Below are 19,974 nucleotides of genomic sequence, written 5' to 3'. Positions count from 1 at the left end.
GGTTAAATCTTAAAGTTATGCATCAATTATTTTTTTTCTTTCAGTTTTATGCCATATTTAAGATAGAACAAAAATTTTGTTGCAAATAATCAATATTCAGCCTTTCCTGCTCTTTATTTCGCATTTATAAAAAAAAAAAAGGAGGTACATGGTGTAGAACCCACTCATTCAAATTTGTGATGTACTGTTTTCAGAAGTAAACAATGAATAACCCTTTTTATAGTTTGTATAAGCCGTTTAAAGGGGCATGGTCACGATTTTGGTCAAATTTTATCTTTCTTTTTTTTTATTATTTACAGTGCTTTAGGAATGCATTTCTAATGATCAAATGAAATTTGGGTGCCAGTCGATGAGTTTTAAGCAAGATACAGGGCTCACAATTCTTCGTCATGTAAACAAGGCTCGTGTCCTGCTTTTGTTTACATATGTTCAATATACCATTAAATATCTTTTTCAAGCTAATTTGTCTATCTTCTTATTCATTTTAAGCATAAATAAACAATTACTAACGATTAACACATTCATTTGAGGTATAAAACTGGAATTTTCACTTCAACATTCAAAATGTAAACAAAAGCTTTCTTTACATAGTGAAGAATTGTAAGCTCTGTAATTCGCTTATAACTCAACAAATGACAATCAAATGTTGGTTGCCTATTAAAAATGCCTTACTGAAGCATTGTAAACATTAAAATCCAAAAAATAATTTTTGACCAAAATCGTGACCATGCCCCTTTAACGCCACTTCTTGATTTTCAAAACGAGTGAAAATTTAGAAAAACTTTGTTAATTGTGAAAACGTTAATTAATGATTATACGAGCCCCAGGGCCGTTCTGAAATCATTGAGACATTTCCTCTCAGTCCCTTGGGAAAACAGATAAACCATTGAAATTTCACCACAGAGTAAACCAGGATAATGTTTATTAACGTAAAAATTTTCCAGTCAGTGACCTCATCCGATCATTCCTGGTTCGCTGACAAACTTGATTACGTTCAGTGACTAGGAGCAACGTCTTTTTTACGCACTTCCTTTCTTCTTTGTTTTAATCGCCTTACAAACGAATGGAAAACATACATTATTCGTCATAAAGCATATTTTGCTTTCATTTCGAGACACCAACATTTACAGATAATCTCTTTTTTTTTTGTTTTTTTGTGGAAAAAATTAAGTTTTTTCTACCCAAAAGTCAACTTTCTGTGAAAGGTCTGTTACAGTCATTGAGTACATATTTTGGAACTGTTGATATCAGTTTTTGTGTAAAAAGTACAAGATATGTAATCACTTTTTTAAAATTTTAGTTAAACAATAATTTAAAAAGATAATATGAAGGTCTTGACCCCTTTACATTGTATGATTTTTTAAACAATTCCTTGTCCTGAAAAGGTCTTCTTCAGAGATTCCCAAAAGTTTGATGTACATGTATATTCGCTGCACCGCCTTGACGTCAAAATTCAACAAACCGTCGTGGTCAGATTTCTATTGCTTGGTAAATATATGTGTGCTATATCTGTATTTCAACTCGAACACAAGTGAAACCTGCACATAAGTTAGTCACGATGAATAGTGAAATGAACATATATAATTTGATTTTCTGTAATATTAATTGTTTGTCTACTGACACTTAGTAAGTAGTTGTTCAAGTTTTTTTTAAACTCCGAGTTTATGTCTGCACCGGGTACCCCGGCCACCGGCTTGTTTTTGTACCGTTGTAAATAAATACTTCAATATTTTTTTAAATATTTCTTTGTTTAATTATCTATTTGGGTTTCTTCAATGTTTATGTTAATTTTCACCAAAATTTTTCACTTAAAAATATTTGTGTTGTCTCAATAATTTCCGAACAACTCTTGTATTTTACATATGATGTACTCTCTTTACCATGCAAAGGTGAAAATATTCCATCTTAGTACCCTTAAGGCTGTTTTTTGTGTACTTGATTCTTCTCAAAAATTCACATTAAGTAAGTGTATCTCAACATTCTTTGTGGGGGGAAGCAGGCAAGACTCGTCCAATTAACAGTATGCACTTCTCTTGTCCAACAAAGGCTTTAATGACACAGGCTTCAGCCGAAGCCCTTCATTACGAACAAGAACGACTTTTTCTCTCTGACATGGACCATTTGTCAGCTGTTCTCCGCAAGGGCATGATAACAGGATCTGACTTAAGCGGTTATGTAAATGTCGTAAGCTTGTCTGTCCGGAGGGAGCAGCTTCCAATATTCCGGGAAAAGACCGTCCAGATTAATGATCCATTCCTCGGAAAAAGAAACAGAGATCTTGCTCGATAAATCTCGAATCGTCTTAACCTGTTATGTATATAAGATAAACGGAATATAATTACTTAGTGTGGGAGTAGATTTACTTTGTGAATCACCATGTCTTTTAGGACCATCCTTTTCAAGCTCTTCTTTTAATACTAAGTTGATTCGCACAATTTTCACGCTTAAACAGTTTAGACTCGCACGTAACATGTATTGTTTGGTTATATTAGTATATATACATGTAAACAGTAGGATCCACTTATCGTTGTGGAAATTTTGCTTGTTTAATTTAATTCATACCTGTAACGTTCAGTCTTTTATCATACCTGGATAAAAAAACCCTAAACGTTGCAGGATTTCATATCTATAACTGAAAAACACATTCCTTTCTTATACAGAATAAAGGAGCAACAGAGATAGAAAATTCATCTTTGTTCAAACACTAAATATATACGTTTGAGAGATTTAAAAACAGTTCAATAAAAGACACATTTCTCATTCATTCAAAAAGAAGCAGCAACGTTTAGAATTCTTTGCATGTTTTTATGATTCTTCAGTCACAACAATTTTGCTCAAGAGCAAAGTTCTCTGAGACAGACTATTGCTTGAACAAACTACGCATTTCCCGAAAATTGAAGGTCGCTTGTCCACTTAACAAACAAACTCTTCAGTGTGTTCGATCGCAAATCGTGACCCTTCATCGGTGAAGGGAGCAGATTTTGAACACGTTCAATTAAATTGCATATTTATTGCCTGTCTTGAATAAAGACCAAGTTTTATGCATTGTCTGCGGATTTCCTCTGAGCTGGAAGCAACTTCATGGACTTACGGAGAACACTCCTGACATTTAGGAATATGGCTGTCATTGCTTTAATCTTAATCATTGTAAATGGTTTGCCATTTCATCATGCACCTTTGTCGAACAAATATTGGGATTGAATTAACAAGGTTCAGAGAATTTCATCTGTAGAAGACTTTGATATTCCAATAATTCATTCATATCAGCTTCATGTCTTCTGCTATTTGTTAAAAATAATTGAATGCGAAATTAAATGGTTCGAACAATTTATGTGCTTTTTTCGTTCTAGAAATATAGTAAATGACAAACAAGCAGTTTGTATAAAAAAGAAAAAAAACCCCTAGTATTTGGTCGAGAAACATCCGGAAAAGCACTTGAAATCAGTTGTTTACTATATACAATCCACTACTACCCTAAAAGGTCAAACGACCCCTTAACCCTTATGTAAAGACCGATGTATAATGATTGTATAATGATTTTTTTTTTACGAATGATCCAAATCACCAATATGAAATACTAGTAAAGGTTAAAGTATGGTGATACAATATCCTTATTTGGTGTCCTTACATGTAATTTCCTCACATTTGTACACATTAAAAACGAATTAGAAATCGGGGATCGGCACTGTGTCTGCTGTATAGCTTTATCAGTGGAAGAAGATTTCAGGAAAACAAATCCTGTGTATATCCTGTGTATATAACATTTTTTAGTATATTCACTGGCTGTGTCTCATTGATTTCGTTTTTATGATATGAAAACTTTTTTGAATGAGGAGCAGGCTCTTTCATAAATAGTAAGGGATAACATGATATATGTATGATATACGATGATATACCGTATCATAGGCTGCATGAAAGTGATATGTATCTGGCCGGTGTTTACTGGAGGAACTGAGAGAACCTAACAATATACAATTATTGTTTGACTTGGTTAATCCATGGTTGAATTAACTTTTATCGCTCACTGAGGAAATCAAATGGTTGCTTTTTGAACTTACTTATTTTGTAAATAAAAAAATAATCTTTAATCCGAATCAAGTCTATTATCCGTATCACGTTTCATGTATCACAGAAGAGCGAGGGTTGATCTTTGCATAATCAACAGTGTTCTAGCGGACGATAATGGACTATGTACACGTTGAATTAAATATCCCTTACTAATGGCTGTCGGAGAACTTTTTTCTCACCAAAATCGCGCTGGAAATCAATACTAAACTGATCAAGTTAGTCTGTAGGAAGACAGAGTAATTTCATTCATTCCTGCAAAAGCAATTAGAATACATTATTACCATGATAACAGTTGTATATTCTATTTCCTAAAATGTCAAACTCTCATAATTCGCGAATGCTTCTTAGTGATTTGGTAAATACATGTAAAACTCAGACTTTTGTAGCTTGATAAACACATGCATTTTGTTCCTAAATAAAAGATACATGCTGTATCAGAGTATCATATTGAATGCCTACGTTTGCACATTTAACAAAGGAATTATAGTGCAGAAAGATGTTTAACTCCCAAAGCTCTGTAGAAAGGCCCATTAACCTGGACTATCTATTATTCAATTCACGTTATTTACGCGGAAATAACGGATTTTTTCTTCGTTTCTTGCTCATTATATTGCAATTCCGGCATATTTCCAAGAACTGATATTATGATAGAATAGCTGAATGGAGAGAAGAAGAAAAAAATCAATGTAACCCATTTTTTGTGCCGAGTAGACCCCGTAATGACCAATTATAAACCGAAAGATAAACAAATCGCGAAAAATCAACTGTTTTGTTTTCTGCGACAAAGCAAATGCCGAAGAGTCAAAAATAATTTCTTATGATGCCAGTGAAAGAGACTAGTTGTCAATCGAAACCCAAGACGTCATATTCCAACGCGCATGCGCCAGTAAGTAGGAGTTCCAAAATCGATATTGGATTTTTTTCCTCTGCTACCTTTGTTTCCATCAAGTCAATCCTAGAACTAACATCGAACTCGGCAGAGGAGACACAGAATTAAAGTCCGGCTGAAGGTATGTATCAAATTTAACGGTTTATTTTCATCAGATGTTTAGGTTTCGAATCTTAATCGTCTCTTGCATTGCTCATAGAGTTACTCAATTCAAATTGGAGCTCAAATTTTATCTTTTTCGATTAATTATTCCTTCAGTATGGTGGATCGTTATCTGTACATATGATGTATCGAATCATGGCCTTACATAAATAATTAAAACACAATTAGGAATGCTTACGTTTTATGTCAATATTATTCCCTGGTGAAAAATAGAGTAAGACAAATGATATGGTTTTTAGTTTAGCGAAATGATTGCTTAGATTTCTCCTTTACGATACCCAGAATTTTACGAACAACTCAACATCTCGTTACGAATTGGGAACAAAATGAATTATAGAACAGATTGTAGTGGTTAGCTAATTCCCAACGGTCACATTAAATGAGCAGTTCGGCAACTGTTTTAAAAGTGTGGTTTATGAAATAAATATCATTTTCACCACCAAAAAAGGGCCATGAATAAACCGCCAAGTTTTACAAATAATTTAGTGGATTTTGGTTAAATGATTCGTTGCATCTTTTAAAATAACGAACTCATCGAAACGAGTTTTAATGCATCGTTTCAGTAACTTACATTGAAAACAAACTCATCAAACTTTGTTTCTTATATTATACGAATAAACTAAAGGTTATTTTCATTTTTTCTTTACGTTTGAAGTGTAATTTTTAAAAATATATCGTATAAGATATCTTTCATCCGATTTTTTAATTTGTCATAAATCACAAATATCTGAACAAATATTAACAAATATTAATTTCAATTTCAACATATCATATAAATAAATCAATACGGTAACTTAGATACATTACAAAACGGCACGAAAATTCCAATAAATTGCCTTTCCTTCTAAACCGGCGACCAGGATAAGATATGTAGGCATACCTTTAGACGGCGTAACAGTTCATAGATATTCCCCCGGTGACTCTTGGTCATTGTATAGATGACTATCGTTGCCTATCATTGATTTTCATTGCTCTTCTGTTTTGTTCATAATGATATCAGATACTGAGCTTTTAATTGAAAAAAAAAACCCTGAAAAAACAAATCGTCATAATCTTGATAGGAGCAAAAAACGTTGGTTATTTATGCAGCTGAAATGCCAATGGTAGGTAGGATGGATAAAAAAAAATAGGATACTAAGATACCCATTATAATTCGAACTGTGCTATATTACCAACATTTATCAAGTTAATTTTATGACTTGATGTAGCTTGATGAAAATACACAAGAATTTCTTTCTTTGAGAACTTTCTTCAAATACATCAAAGCCAAGAAAAGAGAATTTTCAGTTTTTAGTTCCATCAAAACAAAAATCTTTCACTCTGTTTTATTTCTTTGTGTTCGTTAAAGATATCGGTGTCTTTAGCCAGAAATCCTGCGTTGATATGCTTCAGCGTTCCATTTTATTATGAGAGCAACTACAGTGTTTTGTTCTTAAACCAATAAACAGTTTGCTATATCTTATTCACCCGTGGACTTGGAATTCACACTCAGAGTTCATTTTGTATAGAAAAGACAGATCTACATTTATTAGCTCACGCAACGGTAGATATACAATAATTTAGCACATTGCTCGTGATGATGAAGTTTAAAATTTCAGCCATATTGATTTTTGGGTGTTGACTTCGGTTTGTGACATGATTATGTATAGGGCAATGGCATAGCGGTCAGAATTTCCTCATGCCCTTTATTTCTCCTCGATTCTGGCATGAAAATAATTGGTTTTTTTTTTAAAATTGTACAAGTCTCGTTTTTTTTCTTCTGACTTAATACGACTGAGAAAAATTATATAATTAAGGACTCCAAATTTTGTGGCTGAAATACAACGATAATCAGTGGTTGGTACTCCTCACTTTAATTTTTCCATGGTAATCTAAATATCAATGTTTTAGATACCAAAATTCAATTACATGTGCATGAAACAAAAAGGTTACTTCTTGAGAATCTTTTTTTTAAATTTTCTCTAAAAGATTTCGAGTAATATAAACATATTTACAGCAAAAATAAATTTTCCATTTTTTATCAGCGTGATCAAAAAGAGGTTCGATTATCAGGCTTATCCCTAGTTACAACATTTAGTAATCAGGAGACTTTTGTAATTTTAAAAATCGTGACCAGATTAGTCGAGACTGACTGTAATACCTGCAGGATTTTACTCTGGTTTGCCTGGAAGACTTAGTTCCTCAAATTCCCGAGGATAATAAAAACTGTATAGCGTTATTTGCCACTCTATGTCAGGACATGAGGGAATAAACTATGCTGCAAAAGGGATAGCTGGGACATTTAAGTACTTAAAATGTCAATTTTCTAATTTGTCAAGGAGGATTTTAAAGACACGTGGGTTATTAGAGCATTAGCTAAAATGACATAATTTTAGCGACATCCTGTTTATTCTTATGTATCTATAGCAACCGGTGTCTCTGCAGAATAAAACTCATAAGAACACAGTCTGACATAATTACGAAAAAAGGCCAGTCACCTGTTTCTTCTTTATATACATATATTGGTCTTGCAGTATTCATCTTTTCTCAATCGATCTTCCATCACTTGATGCATTGAGAAAACGCCTGTGTATTCAGTGAAAGAAGTTTATTTAGACCACAAAGTATAACGAATCTCGTTAAATAACGTTATATACACTTTTGTCCACAAAGTTGCTCCTTTCTCGACGATATCGCCAACCGAATGAATTATTTACAAAAATTTCCTAACAGATATAATTGTGTTTTTATGTATCGTTTTATTTTATAATAATAAAAATCTTTGACCTTTCTGAAATGTGCCATAATGAATATGTTTTATCCAACGTATTTATCTGTTTTCGGAAACAAAACACAGTTTAACCAAATAACTTTTGAATTATTTCGCAATTATCCCCTCTGTGTATCATTGATTAATGAGTACATCGACGCACGGATCCCATCAGTAGCATTTTGTCACTTTATTTATGGGGACCCTCTTGAAACTCATACTGTGTGATACTCCTACACTTTTAACGATTGCAGCTCGGATAATTACTGATGCACTCGATAAGTGTCGTAACAAGTATCTAAATGGGCGATTGAATTGATTTAATTGGGGATAAACTTTGAAATTTTATAGAGTACTTCGATTTTGAACCTCGTAAAGTACCTCGTAAAATCAGATAGAAATCTTACTTATTTTCCCTGTTGTATCGCGAGGCACAAAAAAGAGACAAAAAAGTCACAGGTTTCAATACACAAGCAAAATGGATTCTATTATGTGGGACTGGGACAATCGAAGTTATCTTGAACTTGAGAAATAATTTTGAGTTGGGAATTACAAGCAGTGCAAATATCAAAAGAGTGTTCGATTACGATTACCTGTTCTCAATTTATGTAAATTTACCTGAGAATTCTCATTATTTCTTTCTAGATTTGTCTGTAGGCGGTGCCCATCTCTGTGACAGTATGAAGCTGTTCGTAGCGCTGTTGCCATTTTTGGGCCTTGTATATTGCAGTGCCGCCCCTACCGATATTGAAAAGAGATCAGCAATGGGTTTGTACATAATGATTGTTTTTTTTATGTTCTCTATACTCTGTCTTTTAAATGTTCATTATATTTTTGGGCGACCTTTCTTACCAACAAATATAAGTAATAGTTAACGATCTGCTATGGTAATTTTACGTTAATAGTTCAATTAAAATGCGTGATGGTTGAACCTATAACTACATGTAACTCTACAGTCATATAATATATTTCATTTGAAATTGTTCTCCTATAAAAACTTTCAACTTACATTTAAAAAAAATGAGACAACGACCAAATCGGAACTTTTATCGGAAGTACTGTAGATCTCACCGAGTACCTAAAGATTTTAATCTAAACAATATGTAAAAACGCTTTCTTTGATGTGTTGTATGGGCTATAAATTTGGCAATCACTGAAGAATATAAATTATACATTAAAACTGTTGGCATGTGATTTCTTTGGTGCTCAATGCCAAAGCCATTACATGTCGTAAAACATTTTTGTTTAAGTTTGCAACTTATAATGAACTATAAATGCTGAGAAATCTTTATACCAGTAATATTAGAGTTACAGCTGAAGATTTCCGACAGAGCTTCTTATTAATAAAAATACTAATATCAGAACTAATGTCGGGTTATTTTAATTAAGAAATAAAGACGGCGAATGCAAAAAAAAATTACATATTTCTCTTCAGTAAAAGTATCAGGTTTGATTTTGTGACCTATAGTCGGAATCAGCATCAGACTGGTACCGAGCGAGTCAAATTATAAAAAATGTGCAGTGTTAGAATACACAAAAAGCGCTTTATCATCACCAGTGTACTTATGCCTGTAATGCTTAATAGTCTTCCAATGAAGAGAAACTTGAGCTTCAGTTCATGTACCACATGTCGCTCAAAGTGTGATTAAATTCAGATATTAAAATTTTCAACAAAAACGTGATACCGACTTACGAAATAGATAGAAAATATAGGCTTATATACTATTTCCATATAATATATATTATATCTATGGATTAAAACATTTCGCACTGTAACTTAATATATTCATTAAATGTTGTTTTTTCTTATAACTTGAGCTGATCATGACCGCTTTGCACGTTAATTACCCCGTGTTTACAAAACCTCGGCTTATTAAATAGTTTGTCATATTAACAGCATATCATTTTATGCAATAAAATGACATTGTTTATCTCACCTTTTCTTGAATGTAGTAAAACGTGCCCAGGAGGTGATGATGTTTGGCAATCAACAAAATAAGCCAAGAATAAAGAAAAGTGATCCGGAAGTTCCTGCTCTCCCTGACTTAAAAGGAAGCGTAACGGCTAATAAGGCTGCAGAGACCAAAACTGCAGAACTACCAAAAGCCATCGAAAAGGAGCTTGAGGACGTAAGCGATGACGTCATGGAGCCTAAAGAATCAGAGGATATTACGTCTGAATCAGGCGAACCTACCACAGATGAGTTGTTGGAGGATTTTCCTCCGGAGACTGTGGAAGCCCTTAAAGAGCTGGAAAATGCTAAAAATGACAAAGAAGAGAAATCATCCGAAGAGATTAATAATAACGCGTCAGAGAAATCGTCCGAGGAAAACAAGGAAGGTGAAGAAAACTCTGTGCAGCGAACTGACAACGACGAAGATATGTTAGAGGTCTTACCAGAGGAATGGTATAGTAAGTATTCATGTACAGCACCGTATCTATAAAGAAAAGTCTCTGTAGTAATTACACGTGGGAATCGGGCATCGATTTTTTTTATTCTTCTACTCCTAATTTTCCCCAAGAGAAAAATGATGTATTCTAGGCCAACTTGTACATTAGTTTTATCAATGATTATTATCAATGGACATCTATTTTATCTTTACAGATAATCCAGCTTTAGCTTTACAGTTATACAGAGCCTATCAAAAACTTCCCAACTACGACTTGCCTTATTACGGAAGGCGCAGGCGATCACCATTGAAAGCCCGTATGTTCACAAACGACATGAAGAGATCTCACCGCAATAAACGCGACCTTCCATACTCAGATGAGGAATACCCGATGGCATATTATCCTTCCGAATTCGGCCCATCTTTCACGTTGAAAGACTTGGAAGCTTTCGCGAGAGAAAAGGAGTACGAAGACAGTGTTTTAAGAACCATCCTTGACAATGTAGGTCCTGACGACGTACAGGAAATTGAGCATCAGGGAGTCAGGGGTCTGTTTATACCCCTAGAGCAGGAAGAGGTACCGGTGGCGCCCCCTAGCAAAAGGAGTTCCTACTTCTACCCGTACTCCGAGGAGCCGGAGACTCATTTTGGTGCTTTTGTTCCCGAGAAGAAGGAATACCTTGATACGTACAGCAGGCTGGTACAGCTTGCAAGAGAGCTGTCAAAATCAGACTCGGATAAGGAGGACTATCAGGTATATAATACAAGATAATATGATAGACAAACTAGCTTCAAAGTTCAAAAAGTCCTCCATCTAGAAAAACTGAACCAAAAATACATATACAACAAGAAAATGGCACAAACAACATAACACGACAGCAAACATAATACAAGTATACGTCTTTGGACATCGGAAACAAGGCAAATTTGGGTTTTTGTTTTGAATATAGTTCTTGAAAATAAATGTGTTTCGCAGGAAAATAGGGTGTGTATTAGAAAAGCACTACCCTTTAAGTAGATTATTTAGACGTGTTTTCTGATAAGGATTAATATGTTATGTTTGTAAACTATTTTCCCCCGATTAATTACCATTACAATAAACTAATATTAATCTAACAAAACGAACATCTATTTTTATGATTTGAATGTCAAGTTCATCCAATTGTCGAAGAACGGTCAATGTTCTGTTACCCCTTTAGCCATCTTGATTAAACTTTGTTTTTCTTTTCCAAATTATAGTGACAAACACTAATTCAATTTCTTTACACCAGTATAAAGGATGGTGTATCCTTGGTCGGAACGAGAAATTATCAAATTTTAAAATCCCTGTCTTTCAAACAAATTCAATGTTTGATGGTTTGTTCATATGACAAAAGTTTGTTGCTAAAACGCATCTTACTTTTGGATATCGATTTGGGGCAGCTAAAGTTCAGTCTATATTTGCAACGGAGATACTCCTTGCAATTAGGTTGTGATGTCCGGAGTCATCAAGAAACATGGAAACTGCTTTTGTTACATTTGAGATTGTACTATCACTTTCTTTATCACCGGAAACAATCTCTCCTGCCAAAAGTCCATTCAAAGCACATATAACACAATCCATGGAAATTCCTAACATGAAAAGCTGAAAAATAGAATGAAAATGATACTAATACAAACACATTCAAGCAATCATAAGTGATACTGCAATTGGGAACACATCTCAACATTGGAAAGGCACTTTTGTGAAGAGTCGCAGATGTTTGAATATCAGTAATTGGAAGCAATTACGGTTTTGGTGTTTGTGTCCGATATCACTCACAAGAGAGTTCCTTTACATTGATTATAGAATGTCTTAGATACACGCAAACGCATTCTGTGTTAAATAAGCCATATTTATCTGTCTCTAAAAAGATACGAGTATAAAACAATTTTGGATTAAGTACCGGTTAGACGGAAGCGGAAATCGGTTATCTCCCCGTTGAGGGAATTTTAAAATAATGGAAAACAGGGATGATGTTTTACGGGTGCGTGACGGCCCAAAATTTGTCGGAACTTAATGCCTCAATAAAACAGACTGTTCCAAAATGTGGATCGATTTCTGCAAATGGTGTTTAAAATAACAGAATACTAACATGCGCAACTACACGATAAAGCTTCGTGACCATTCTTTATTAAGAATTCGATTTGCCAAGCCTTCTTTAGCCATCCTAGCTTCAAATAACTCTTCTATTTTAATCATCAGTCAACAAGTTAACACATCTTATCTATTTTTGCCTTATGTCAACAAAAAATCAGAATTACTTTTAGCCTTGTGTCAAACAAATTTAGCGGTATCTTTTTATCCCGACTATTGCCATCATTCATTCCGTTATCGATTCTCAACGATTGGTGAATATCTACTTAGCCTCGTCTCAAATAAGTAAAAAAAATTTTGTTCGACATTTTCTATTTTTATTCTGTTTTATGTCTCTGAATACAAACTATTTGCAAACGAGTTTCTTTAGTTGCATGTCAGTTCTTTTTTTTTAACTCTCCCCTCCCACAAATCGACAAATCTAGCGGTTTCAGGACAATTAATAATAAACAGATCTCATGACCGACTTCCTTGGTCATCCAGATCCCTACATGTTTTTGTGTGACCACAAAGGCTGTCCTCCTCCGCGTGTTTCTACTTAGATGCGCGGAGGAAGTGTTAATAGCTACTGATGGAGTACAAATATTGAGGATCTGTAAACAATATTGATTCCGCCATCATTGACATCCGTGCAAGCCGATGTACGCAGGACTGTACCAGATCGATATTACATTATCTTCCCTTGATAAAATCTCGAATGACACCACGACAGACGACGAACAAGGGACATACGTGATCTAAATGCATCATAGAAAAGACGGAACAGACGGAACACTGTTGTCGCAACAGTTTTCTTTTGCCTCTACCATGTACTAGTCAAGGAGTCAAACAATTAACAAGGAAAAAACCCCCTAAAAATGGCGACAGATAAAAATCTCATCTCCCATCGGCTCCCTTAGAATACCCATTGATTTCGGTCTAGTGTGACAAAACATCACAGCGATTCCTTTCATCCTCATCATTATTGAAATGTCAAGGAAATCATTAATAATCACAATAACGTATTAGTTTACTTGATTTTCCTCGAAACTCAGCGACGTCAAGGAAATCATTGATATTAGCTCAATTCATTTTCCTTGAAAAACCAACAAAAACCGATAAAAGGTGTATGATAATTTAGAAGGTATATCCTATTTTACGTAAGTAGGCCGTGAAACGAGTTTAATTTATAGCCACTAATTGATGTAATTATATCAATTGAGTATTTTCTGAAAATTGATCCAGGAATACATCAGTTTTTGAGGGTTTACGTTTTGATACTGAATATCGATTGCTCAATTACGAAATAGTGAATCTATACCGGCATTGCGTATTTGCCTCATGCATATTTGATTTTATTCAAATAACTATGAAAAAGTGTAAATAAATCAGGGTTCTCTTTCATTTTTTTTCAGAGATGGCAGTAAAGCAAGACGGTTGAAGGTGCCATCTTTGAAGAAGGTTGCATGTATCCAATCGGCATTTCTACATTGATTTTGTTACTGATTACGGACCTGTGTACTCTATTACGTCATTGTGTCATCATTGTTGCTCTATCAAGGACTTTGAAAAATCACAGGGAGGGGGAAGGGGGTAGGGATTTTGTGTTCCAATCTCTCACTGGAATATTGGGGCGCGGAATTGGGGAGGGGGGTGTTGTGTTGGTTGTTTGATTACTTATCAAGGACTCGATATCATTTAATCGAAAAAGATAAAACTAAATATTGAAAATTATTCAAGTTTGTTAATTAAAGCCGTTTATAAGTAAAATTATATATTGATTTAATGTTATATGTAAGTATTATAATTGTTATATTTTTTGTCAATAAATGTATCTTTTCTACATCTTTTCAACGACGTCAATTTCATTTAAAGGTTGGTGATATGCCTTTACAATTTGTCAGGATTTCATAATTTTATATATCCCTCGGGTCTTGCGATGTGAGAAACTTTACCCATTTAAACAAACAATAAAAGACACAATAAAACTGTATTGTTAGTATTGTGGTATCATAGCAACTAAAAGTATTTTGGTCTCATAAAAAGGATTTATAATTCAGTAATATAAAGAAAACATCCCTGAAATCTCAAAGTCACGACAGCACTGTTTTTTTTCTCGGCATATCCTTCGGAAATCTAAAATCGGTATACATGTATAGGTTTACATTCCTTCCTTAGCTCATTATTTTATGGAGGGGGGGGGGGGTATTTTATCTTAATTTGCAATTTTAAAAAATCTCGATATCTCTGCTAATCTGCTAATGGAAAAAAATCCATATCTCTGCTAATCTGCTAATGGAAAAAAAAATTATGAGATGAACATATTGAGTTTTAATTAAAATTTCATTTTCAACATAAGATGCTCGTTTTCCTCATCATAAATATTTTTAAAAAAAATAAGTGGTGATGAAAAACAGAAATAGTTTGTAGATTTCATTGGACAAAATACAATCATTAAGTTACATCTATAATATGAAAAATATGCAACACTTAATGGACAGTTACAGGTATGTGCAAGGGCTTTATAAAGCTGTGCTGTGAAAATTTCAAATTCATTCACCCTCTATTAAGCAACACAAACATTTCATTCTCTATTGGAGAGAGCATTTCTTATATAACAATATTCACGGATGTAAAAGAGGTACTGCGTATACTGACGCTGTTCTAAGTGATATTCTGGATATAGAGGGTGGGAATATTATTATGTGGCAACATTTGATATACATGTAACTATCAAAATATTTTGATAAAAAATTACGCCAACCAAAACAAAGAATGCACTGACAATCTCATGTGCAGAAATTTTTCAAAGAGCGCGGAGGAGGTTGAGGGTCAGTTTTGAATTTAAACTTTTTCCAAGGAGAATGTAGTCTGGATGATCGAGAATTAACTTTCAGTTATGTGAAGAATATGATTTTCATATACTGCAGTGAAATTTTTCTTTATCTGTGATTTGTGGTTACAAGTAATTAATATGATGTACAGTAGAGGATTTATTTTGAATCAGGATTTTGAACAATGGAGTAGATATATATGATACTGGATTATTTAAAAGTGATGTCTATTCTTGTCTCCAGCTTACCTGTCGCCGTCCAATAAGTTAAGGCTTTACCTGTCTTTGTCCTTTATTTTTTTAAACTGAACATTTTTCTATCTATTATTTTTTGGAAAGGACACCTACTGGTAACGTTTTGGATTGTTTTTAAACTTAGAAAAAGCATTTTATATTGTATTAAAGCGAAAAAAACCTAATAATTACAAAACAAAAAAGTTTAAACATAAAATAGCGGATGTTTTCAAATAACAAAATTTAAAAAATTTCGCTCTGATTTACTGTCTTATGTCAGTAGGACTCCCACTTAAACAACCCCCTAATGCAGATAATGTATTTCTTCTACAATGATCTCGCCGGCATCACCAAAGAAATCATTTTAATTAATAAACTGACATCAATAACAACCTGCATTCATCAACATTACGAAAATCAGACCAAGGAATGATAAAGGATTCACTAAACGGAAGACTTTCAGAACGCTTCACAATTAAGTGGATCTTTTGGTAATCCATTTGACTACCAGGCAAGTTAAACGTTTCCTTGAATGGATGGCAAGTAATCTCGTTTTGGTCAAATTGGATCGCCTATGCTCAAATAAAACGCGCCCTTCTATAGGCATGATGAAAGTAAACTTTTCCAGAATCATCATCCTTGAACTCATAGAATGTCAAGGAGCGTCTAGTGACATATTTTTAATAATTTCCCGGTTTTGATCGAGTTCGATGTGTTTTAGAGATGGTTTTACCGGATGTGACATATCAACAACCGTGAAACTGTATAGTGACAACAAATCATCTACCGTTTAAAAAACCACAAAAGTGTTGATGAGAATCGTGAGTATAAATAAGTAATAAAAACTTGAAAGGATTTAGCAAATTTATAAGACAAAGAAGTTAAGGAGACACCAAAAAAATCCTACACTTTATATATATGCCGAACAAAAACGATGTCGTGATCTATGATTCTAGTTTACTTAAGAAATGGAGAACATGAATATTTCATATAGAAATAAATCTTGCAAAAATAAACCAGGATTAATATCTTTTCGTGAGCTGAAAAAAAGACCAAACGACATGCATACATGTATTAATTTTGTGTGTGGAAACAAATGGAAACACGAAGCCGTCTGACCGCCAACTTCTATAAATAAGAAACCAATTTGCACTTCAAATTCTGATCTGAACTAAAATGCTGAGCACAGCTTCTTGAAAAAAAAATAGTTGATCAACATGTCAGTCTGTAATCATTTCTGATATTGGAATACGAGAGCCGGATGTGGGTATTGATATTCAGCGGAAAATGAAGTCGTTTCACATATTCTGATTAATTACTAACTGTTATACATGATTTTTAATCAAATTCACCGATATTCACTCACCGATATGTGTCAATAAAGGGACCGATATCAACTTACCGGTACTAGTTGTGATCTGACATGTTTCTCTATTGAATTTTCATTGTGACGAAATACAATTAATATACTAAGCTTCTGATTTAAGAAACATACACAACTTTACATTTTGTTGACAGTGACCGAGTGTTTATTTTGGAAATTCCCGTTCTATTATAATTATATTAATGTTAAATCAGAACAGTACAGAAAAGTAGATCCGGAAAAAATATTGATAAAGGTATCAAAGAAAGAATGTGGGCGCTTAAGATGTAGATTCGGCAGGAATCTGGGCGCACAAGGAGAGTGAAAATTTCATCAATTAAGTTTGAATATTTTTCGAATTATAACCGTTATTTGGTTTCTGTTGGATGTGGAATGAGTGGAAAAATATTTGTATTGCAAAAGGTTTTATCATAATATGGGTCTAAATATAGCAACACGATGCAATTCATGCAAAATCCTACTTATTTACAACTGTTTTTAAATGATTTTGTTGTCTCTGGGTCTTCTCTCCACAAATTTGAAACGTGTAAAGGTAACATATTTCAACATTAAAAATGTCGCTTATTAAAAAAAGATGGAGAGATGACCCAGAGATGACTAATTATGTACTTTTTCAAATTATTTTTTGAAGGATAAAAAACCAAGTCCATTGATATGACAGTGTTGTTTTAAACAGTACTTTATAGAGCATATATTGACAAGTCTCCGTGGCGCAGTGGTTTCGTCCTGGATTTAGTGAATACATACTTTCAGTGTTTTGGGTTCAAATCCAACTGGTGGTCTTTTTAAAAAAAATTATTTTGTTTTAAATGTTTGTTATTATAACATGATGTTGAATTATAATATACCGGAATATTTTAATTTGTTTTTATTGATTTCTAGATCTGCTGTGTACTTCGACTCTCAACATAATATATTTTTGTTGAAACCTGTACATAGCCTTTCGAGGTTATAGACATTTAAATCCCAATTGATTCGTGTCGAGGATTCCTGCAAACTTACAATCTTGTGCGCTCACTTTCAAATTTTTTCAACAAATCAGAAGCGCCAATATATCGTCAAAATAATAGATATGAAATGATCAGACTATATATCTATATGACGTGCAAGGTTTAAAACTGCTGCTTCAAACAGCCTAATCTTGTTTGCTTTATATCACAAAGCCATACTCCAGACTAAAAGATAAGCTATTCATTCCTCAGACTATTTCAATGAAGATTTTGACGCCACTTTTGTTTTTTCATTTATGTTGGATGGCAATTTTTACAACGTTTAACAATAAAATAAGTACATAAAACATTTTTGTTATGTAATCTTTTCTTCTTTTTTGGCTTTCATACAAAATAAAATACTTAACTTTCAAACCATCCACTGAATAACCTGTTGGTGTTCATTCGAAATAATAATGGATAGAAAATTTTTATAAATAATGGACAAAGAAAGGTAAAACTGTTAACTTATTGGACGAGTACAGGTAAGTTGGAAACTAGAATAGGACATCACATTTGCAAATAAAGACATAGATTTAAAGTTTAACACCTTGAGAGCGATACAGCGGAGAAACACTAAAATCAGAATCAAAATTAATATCATAATAATTACTTGTAACTACAAATCACATCATATATGATCAAAACGTAGATAAAGAATAATTTCATTGCACTATTTGAAAATCTGAAAATAAATTCGCGGTCACCTGGACTACATTCTCCTTGGAAAAGGTTAAAATTAAAAAACTTTGACCACCAATCTCCTCCACATCCATGGGAAAATTTCTGCATATGAGCCTGTCAATGCATTTTTTGCTTTGGGTGGCTTAATTTTTCGTCAAAGGATTTTCATATCAAAGTCATATCAAAATTTGGCACAGCCATCCTACCCTCTTCATACATATCCAGAATATTACTTAGAATAGCGTCAGTAAATGCAGTCCATTCTATGAGAGAAAGAACTGATTGAGGCCTGTAGGGCCGAAATTAGTCTTTCTCTCATAGATTTGACAGTTTTCGGCTAATATCCAACTTAAAACATTACCTTCTTTGTTTTAAGAATGGACAGTATCAGGTGAACCTGTTGACAATGCTGATAAAAATATTTTTTTTTAACTTTGAACAATAAAACCTGTCTTTCACAGAACTTTCTGTTGTTCCCTAATTGGACAATTTCAGTATGTGCAAGGGTTTTATAAAGCTGTGCTGTGAAAGGCAACTACTAAGCAATACCATCTCACTCTCTATTGGAGAGAGCATTTCTTATTTGAAAATATTTAAGGATGTAAAAGAGGAATTGCATATATTGGCACTGTTTTATGTGATATGGAGGGTAGGATTGTTGTGCCTAATTTGATATGACTTAATTACAAGGATTTGACCCCAACATCGTAGCCATCCTTCACCTATACGACCTAGCAAACTACTTACAAGACTGGCTGAACAATGGAACTTTCCCAACCAAAGACTCCTGAAAAAGATTGTCAGAGAGGCAAATTGTTGTCTCATGATAGAGATCGAGAGAGACGCATGCCATATGATTCGAACTTTTCCTTCTTCAGAGAAATATTTTCCAAGTTTATACCTTCGTCTATATGGAAATTACCATTAACTCCCGACGAAATCAACTTGTGTAAATTTATTGCCAAACTGTGTGTACAAAAATGCATTGCAATTATCATAAAAATCTGTATATCTGTGAGTTGTGTAACCGCGCATTCAGGGATGTCTTTTGTCACTGCTCACGTACGTGTCCAGTTACTTTCGATCTTCAAAATAGACGGTGAAACGTTATTAAAAATTCCTCTGACATCCCACTTGTTGCAGAGTTAGACGGTCTCTCTGAAGATGACCTATATTTGACTCTTATTGGTCGCCATACACCCATTCCGCTGGACAAGTCCTTCCATGCGTCCTTTTACCTGGCCAATTTTCGTTTAGGGCGTTCGTGTGCTGCCCAATACTTTAGAGCCCTCCGTTCAAGCGCAGTGCAAGATCATAACTTACAGTTCTGACGACCTTTTTTGAACAAAAATGCAATATACAATCCTGTATATTTCTTCTCACCTTTTCCTTATTATTTGATGAATTCTGAGAATTTATAACATGTATCTTCATTATCTCCTTAAGGAGGAAATAAAGTAAGAATGAATAACTAAGATGCAGAATTTTTTCTAGGGG

General features: G+C 33.8%; 1 protein-coding gene across 1 annotated transcript; it reads left to right on the top strand.

Moving 5' to 3' along the window:
• Nucleotides 1-4,931: 4,931 nt before the first annotated feature.
• LOC128182943 (uncharacterized) lies at nt 4,932-14,196 on the top strand. Its single transcript, XM_052851725.1, has 5 exons — nt 4,932-5,078; nt 8,514-8,636; nt 9,822-10,280; nt 10,474-11,012; nt 13,769-14,196. The coding sequence occupies exons 2-5, from the start codon at nt 8,549-8,551 to the stop codon at nt 13,778-13,780; spliced, it is 1,098 nt and encodes a 365-aa protein (XP_052707685.1). The 5' UTR covers nt 4,932-5,078; nt 8,514-8,548; the 3' UTR covers nt 13,781-14,196.
• Nucleotides 14,197-19,974: the final 5,778 nt, after the last annotated feature.

The sequence above is a fragment of the Crassostrea angulata genome, chromosome 5 (assembly GCF_025612915.1).
Source record: "Crassostrea angulata isolate pt1a10 chromosome 5, ASM2561291v2, whole genome shotgun sequence".
Taxonomy (NCBI): Eukaryota; Metazoa; Mollusca; class Bivalvia; order Ostreida; family Ostreidae; genus Magallana; species Magallana angulata.
This window is presented reverse-complemented; position numbering and strand designations above follow the sequence as displayed.